The sequence below is a fragment of the Diplotaxodon limnothrissa genome, linkage group LG4 (assembly GCF_057381915.1).
Source record: "Diplotaxodon limnothrissa isolate DT_005_m linkage group LG4, D_limnothrissa_male_GT1.1, whole genome shotgun sequence".
NCBI lineage: Eukaryota > Metazoa > Chordata > Actinopteri > Cichliformes > Cichlidae > Diplotaxodon > Diplotaxodon limnothrissa.
This window is the reverse complement of record NC_140599.1, coordinates 23,504,375-23,511,321: the sequence shown is the minus strand read 5'-3', so window position 1 is coordinate 23,511,321 and position 6,947 is coordinate 23,504,375. Positions and strand designations below refer to the sequence as shown.

Genomic DNA, 6,947 nt, shown 5'->3' with positions numbered 1-6,947 from the left:
TCACAGTGAAGACCCATTGGTGAGTAATATCGAATGATTATGTGCATCCATCCATAATTATAACATATCTGCAACTTTACCTTGGCCGTTACAGTATGATGTAAGAAAAAAAGGTATGTCGTACATGTATGATGACCCACCCCCAACCAGTCCACCCATCTGCCCAGCCCCTACCTCGCTCCTGTCCTTTCAGTGAAACTCCCTGAGAGGGGGACGCTCTAAAGCCTTGACCATTCAATCACCCTCTTTTCACTGTTGCTACAGTAACACTTTCACACACTAACATATCAAACACGAGCAACAAAGCCTCTAACCCTAGCCACATTCACTTCCTGGCACTCAGTCTGTCTGAAAGGTAAAAAGAGGCTTTTTCAAGGTCATTGCACATTTAGAGAAGCTTAAAATAGAGTCCGATATTGACAAAACAAGACTCACAGCAGCTGTCAGCAGATCCCGGGAGATAGAGAAAAGAGATGTATTAAGTTCAGTCTGAACTGCTCTGTGTTCATGCGTTAGTGTAATTACTACCATACATCAAGCCACAGGGGCAACCAGTTGTTTAAGTGCTGTAACATACAGTATATAACACTTAAATTATCAAGTGAAGTGCAGCGCGTTTAATATCCCAGTAGTGGTTCATTACAAATCAGAGCACTATGTTAGAAAACAGTGTTCAGTCCAAAAAACCCACAATGACTGCACTGCCACAGCACTGAGACGGAGGCTTGATCTATTGAAGAGCATGTTTAGCTCCACCCACAGTTACGGATCATAGAAAGGTCATACGTCTAAATATATTTTGATGGTGATGGAAGTTAGAGCAATCTGAAATACACAAGCATTAACTGTGTTGCCATTACTCAACAAAAGTAATATAACTTGTAAATTGCTACCGTTACCCCAGTGGCACAGGACTTGTGACTATTTACTGCCCCCTTGTGGTTTAATGCTGAAAAGTGTTGCTTTGAATAGGAAACCAGGAAAAAACACTCAATGAAACAGTCAAATCCAAGTTAGAATTTATTTCAAACTTGAAGGACAAGAAATTTTTTTTTTTTTACATGAATGTTAAGGCAATTATCACACTTAAACTAACCTATGCAAAAATGACAACAGTTTTTCCAAAAAAGGGAAGAAACTTATAATTTCTGATTAAAATGTGCAGGGAATTAACTAATGCAAAATAAGCTATTATTCAGAATTTGGGAATAGATGCATGCAATGATAGTAGAGGAAAGGAAAGCTAACTAATATAAACTCAAAAAAAGAATATATATAGAGAGAAAGACACAGCGCAGGCTATGCATTATGATAATTATCATAATAAAGCCACTAATTATAATCATTTATAATATAATATCATTTAATTTTTGGTGGGGTTATACATATTTATATGCACTTTAACAGTATACTTGTATTATACCATTATATATCATGTTATTACTTATTTATTATATAGATAATGTTAACATAGTGTTGTGCCACTGTTGTATATGTGGTATGTTTTCTAGCATCTTGGTCCACCCATCCTTTGGTCAAGTCAAGCTGTTAAAATAACAAGTAAGAAATCTCCCACTGTGCAGTATTTTAAATTAATCTACTGCCTTCTATTTTATTCATCAAGCCATAATGTAATTGTTACTTTACTTTTACCAGTTTGTGCCAGTTACTGCAATTATCTGGCAAATAATTATTGCTCGTCAGAAAAGAACGACCCTAATGAATATTATCTGATCGGCTGTGTTGAATTATTGCCTAAATTTGTTTATGCAAATGAAAAAAGATATGCACATTAAATACTTTTAGATGTGATGTAATCACATAACACAGTGAGATCATATATATATATATATATATATATAATTTTTAATTTATTTATATTAGTTATTTTTAACTAATATTCAGCTAAAAATATATTGCAAGTTTGTACTTTGCAAAAAATATTGTAGGTTGACAGTAATCATTTAAACAAAATGCTGGACTTGATCCCAAAGGTAATGCAAGCAAACATACATATAGTGTGACAATGTCTTATAATAATAATTATTAAAATAATATATGCATTATTATTATTATTATTATTATTATTACTATTCTTATCATCATTATTATTATATTGTTGTTGTTGCTATTGGTTACTTCCTGTTCCTACTTCTTGTATTTCTTGTGACTCCACGTCAGTGTTCTGCAACAAAAAAAGAAAAGAAAAAAAACATCTCTTAAGAACAACAAAACAAAGAGAGGATATAATAAAAAAAAAGTACAAAGGAATCTTCCTCCTCACCGGTACAGCTGAGCACCTGCTGACTCCGTCTCGGTCAAAGCCAGCCTTGTTCGCCAATGGTCCGGCTTCACCTGTCATGTCAAAACTGGAAGTGTTGGAGACAGAAAGAGAAGGAATAAAGACGTGAACCTCTTCCCAGTTACAGCACAGCTCACTTTCTGAGTGGGTGTCAGACAAGCTCTGATGTTCAGTCTGGCCTTTTGACATTTGGGATGTGTAGGCAGAGACCTGTTAGTAAAGTTAGTCCCGACAGTGGAACATATAGCAGCAATAGGCCAAATTAAACAAGGTATGAAGGAGACTGGAAATTGGAAAATCACACAGATTTCTTCTCAGTCATAGTTACTATGTGAGAGCTCAGTGGCAGCGCAAGCAAGCAAGTCTCACCGTTTACTGGTTAGCAGTGGTTGTCCTTCAGTCTCATCATGTTCTGCACGATTACCAGCAGCACCTCCAGTGTCCAGTTCGCTGAAGATGAAGAAGCATTCACAGCCATTATCAAATGGGCGTGATAAACCCTCAGGGTAAGCTACTCAATTCTCTATAAAGTGGTGCATGTGTACGCATAAATGTTGCAAAACTGTCTGTTTTTTCATCTTTATTGCCGTTGGTTACATCGTTTTATAAACGCATGATGGCATGCAGTTTAAATGTATGCTGGTTATTATTTTTGTATGTTACTAACACCTTTGATCATCATAACATGCAAACAGCCTGAACCGAAGCTATTACAATCTCTTAAGATCTAAAACAAGAAACAAAAATGTGTTCTGCTTTGATTTAAATCATCACAGACTTACCTAATGTTTTGTCCTTTGTCGCTATTCACCCCTCCTGGTTCTTTCTTGAAGTTCCTGAAGGAGATAGGGGTTATGTAATAGTACACACTGAAGGGAAACATAAAAATATGATAGAAACTTGCACCCAACCAGAGACAAAAGTGTACCTGTTCATAGAGCGGTGATGAGAGATTCTGCTAACATTGTGGGTACTGATGTCTCCACTGCAAAACAAATAATAGATAAGGATGCCACAAGAAAAAACAGCATTTACTTGACATAAACCTCAAGAACAAAATAGGCTCTAGGCACAATAACAAAAAAAAACAAAACCCAATTCTCATTCTCACTTTTTAGTTAGCTGAATTCTCTCTGTGCTCAAGTTGCGGTCCACGCTGGGGGATTGAGGAGTATTGACATCAGCCTCAGTGCTATGCAGACAAAGGTAGCTTTTAGCACATTAGAGTCTAGACTTCACATTGTTATAAGAAAGCACAGACACAGACAGTGTCTGGACTGAAAGATTAAAAAGAAGGTTATAGTGGATAAAGTTTTAATGCTAAAGTGTCAGGCTAACCTTTGAACAACTACACATTCAAGTGCAGTGCCTTGCTCATTATCTATACGCTGTCCAGGGGGAGCTCTGCAGAAGAGAAGAATGGCAAAGAATAAATAACAAAGTATCAAAGAACAATAAAAATACAAAACAGAAGCAATAATTAGAGCCTGATAGAAATTCATTGTCACCAAGCTGTGGTAAAACGTCACTTCCTTCATCGGGTCTTAAAAGAAGCATTTTCTAAATTAACACCGGTGACATCAACGGGCATCCAGTTTAAATGAGTTTATTTAACATTAAGTGTTAAACAAAGTACAATGATTATTGTCAATGATGTGGCCCTTTTTAACTTTTAATATTCATTCATTTTTATATGTTAAGTTGGAGGCACTGAAGGGGATTTAACTACCTGTAACACAAATACATTCACATACTTTCTGGTAAGCAGGTAAGCTGAAACATGCAGTATGTTAAAAGTAAGACAGACCTAGTTTCTTGTCCCTCTCCTGTCTTTTGGAGGCAAGTCAGTAGGTACATTATAAACCCAGAAACACTGGCTTCACTGTGCTGCTGCCTGAACAAAAAGAAGCATAAAAAAGTTATTAATCTTTGCAAAACATTATATAAGTTAATCTGTAACATGGCAATAATAATTTGATTTTTTCAGGCCAAGGCCATAGAACTCACTCCAGATGTGCTTTCCAGTTGTGGAGAAGAAGACCAATCCCAATTATGATTATGATTATCCCTAGAATGGCTGGCAAAATGTAATCTGTATTAACACAAAACACTTGAGTTATAATTCATTCACATCCATTTATAGTACTAACAACAGCTATGCAATAAAGCAATAAAATGAGCACACGGGATCCACTCACAGATGAGGGTCGGCAACGCCTGTGACTCGTTGGGATCGGTCTTAATTGGAGCTGTGACATCAGCTTAAGAAAAGGAGATGATTGATTTGTGCAGTATATTATGTAAACATGAGGCATATTTTTTTTTAAATTTGAAAACATTTATTAATGTATTCTAGTATAAAAATAGGTTGCCTTACCGATAATTTTGAAATAGGTGCAGTGTTCTTTGACAAAAGGCTTTCCCTAAAAAGAAACAGAGGAACGAGTTAACATTTTAGATTTACCCCTAAACAGGACTTTCTCTGATTTAATTCATACAAGTACCTTCCTCAATCCATCAAGAACTATGGTTTGAATTGTGATGTCTCTGCACTTCACTGTCGTCACTGAGTTGTTGTCCATGTGTACAACTTCAGATGACAACCTAATGGAGGGTGGATTCCGCAGTTCAGCGTGGCCAATACTTGTCTGTTGGGAAAAGAAAAAGAAATAAACGTCAAAGGTGGAAAGTAACAAAGTACAAATACTTTGTAACAAAGTAACAAAGTACAAAATACTTATTACTTATATTATACTGTTACAATTTTCAAGTATACTTTGTGTATTCATTTTTCTGACCCCTTTTTACTTTTACTCATTACATTTTAACACAAACATCTGTACTGTCCACTCCAAACATTTTCAAAACAGGCTTGTTACTTTACGCGTAACACATTTGAGGGAAATTTTTGTTCCCCAGCACTGCACACCCACAATCATTAAACCAGTCTGATGGGGAAAAGACAATCATATTGGTGTAGCTATCACACAGGGATTTGGGGAAGACATATATGCAATTTTTGCATCATTTATAAATCTACTGGACCTTAAATTAGAAATGTTGTGATTCTTTTCTCCTCACTGCGCCACTACAAGCGATTTTAGGGTTCCCCCATCTCCCGAATCCCACTGTAATCCCCGACTATAGTCACTGTTCTGTTTATGTATGGAGGCAAAATAAAAAGAAAAAAAGTTTGCATTCACATGTACTAATATTTATTTATTTATGTATTTATTTATTATTCAAAGACCTGCGTTTATTTTCTTACTATGAGTACATTTGACACTTATATTACATATTTAACACAGATCTGTGTATTTCTACAAAACCAAATAATATCTGTACTTTTGCCCCCTCTGATGAAAGTTTCGCTGCCTTTGTACGTAAAGTAGTGGTTTACACATTCACTTCGCAAGCTTGGGGGCTCGGCAAATCAAATAGATCTACCTGTTGTGGTGTAAAAGGGAGAAGCCTAAAGTGCTTTCACTTAAAGTCTGAAAGAGGCCAACCTACCCCGTTGTCGTAGACATAAATCTTACTTCCCTCGGGAAGTGATCCATGTTTGAACGTGAATCCACCGAGGGTTTTAATGTCGGCACAAGAAGCATTTATCTGATGACATGCTGCGAGACAGTAATTAGTGAACCGTAAAGTTAATTGTATTTTAAAGTTAAGCAAGAAGAAAATGAAAAGCAAACGGAAACATTAAGTAAAGAACCAGGAAACGATGACGCAGATGTTGCGAGAAGAAAAAAAGAGTGAAAATAAGATATTGGTTATAAAGAAATACGTATTTACAATGCTGCATCACTTACCTAATGATTTCCCGGTGAAGAATAGAATTGGGAAAATCAGGCAGCTTCTAGTAAGCATTTTTCGAAGACAACCGAACCTAAAGCAGGAAGTTCGTACAAGGAAATTTGAAAGCTCAAAATCGAAAATTTAACCAAGGACAACTATTTTTAGAGTTAATCGCTGGCGGTGCCTTATAATACACACAAAAATTTATAAAGGCCAGACGGGGCTTTTTGTATATTAGACACGTACCTTCAAAAAATCTTCTCGATCGCTTTGTGTAAAAAAAGGAAGTTCTAATCGACCGGTCGTCCACTTTTACACTTCGAACAAGACTGTAGGCCAACTTTAAACCACAGCACAAGTTGCCATCAAGTGCGAGATTTACCAAGACTCTGTCCCCACTGACTTCAAGACAAGGAAGCTCCTTCTCTGAGACAGCATGCAAAGCGGAAGTAAGGTCGCCGAGGACTAGTGAGTGTCAGAACCATAATCCAGGATGAAACAACAAAGATCTGTGAGTGTTACAGGAAGATGGCCACAACTGATCATGCGTTTAGTGAATACCTCAAACAGCAGAAACCTGAAAAATAAGGAACAGGAAGTGGAACCATCATGGGTGGACAGGCCCCTGTATTGCATCACCATTCGAGAAATCCCACGAATGGCACGAGAAAGCTGAACTGAAAGACAGCACAGACACGCCAATCATGGCAGCATAGGAACAACCTCTACAGGCCGTAATGATATATGTAGCCAGACCAGAGATAGCAACATCAAAAAGGAGGAACAAAAGGAGCTAGGGAAATACCCAGGGCTGAGAGAGAACTAGACAAGATGTGGAACATGA

The 6,947-nt window shown here is 36.9% G+C and overlaps 1 protein-coding gene across 1 annotated transcript; it reads right to left on the bottom strand.

Annotated features, from left to right (window-relative positions):
- Positions 1–2,121: 2,121 nt before the first annotated feature.
- On the bottom strand, positions 2,122–6,625 carry LOC146633853 (uncharacterized). Its single transcript, XM_085352588.1, has 15 exons — positions 6,350–6,625; positions 6,118–6,194; positions 5,816–5,925; positions 4,807–4,950; positions 4,680–4,725; positions 4,501–4,563; positions 4,310–4,394; positions 4,110–4,196; positions 3,641–3,706; positions 3,414–3,494; positions 3,231–3,287; positions 3,085–3,138; positions 2,672–2,752; positions 2,285–2,369; positions 2,122–2,185 (listed from the first exon to the last, which is right to left on the bottom strand). Exons 2-15 carry the CDS (start codon positions 6,173–6,175, stop codon positions 2,129–2,131), a joined length of 1,074 nt encoding a protein of 357 aa, XP_085208714.1. The 5' UTR covers positions 6,176–6,194; positions 6,350–6,625; the 3' UTR covers positions 2,122–2,128.
- Between the last annotated feature and the right edge of the window lie 322 nt (positions 6,626–6,947).

Coding starts and splice junctions, on each gene's coding strand:
- LOC146633853 (XM_085352588.1), bottom strand. CDS start 6,175: ATGCTTACTAGAAGCTGCCTGATTTTCCCAATTCTATTCTTCACCGGG. Junction 5,926..6,117: donor CTTCACCGGGAAATCATTAG/GTAAGTGATGCA, acceptor ACTGTCTCGCAG/CATGTCATCAGATAAATGCT. Junction 4,395..4,500: donor GGCGTTGCCGACCCTCATCT/GTGAGTGGATCC, acceptor GTGTTAATACAG/ATTACATTTTGCCAGCCATT.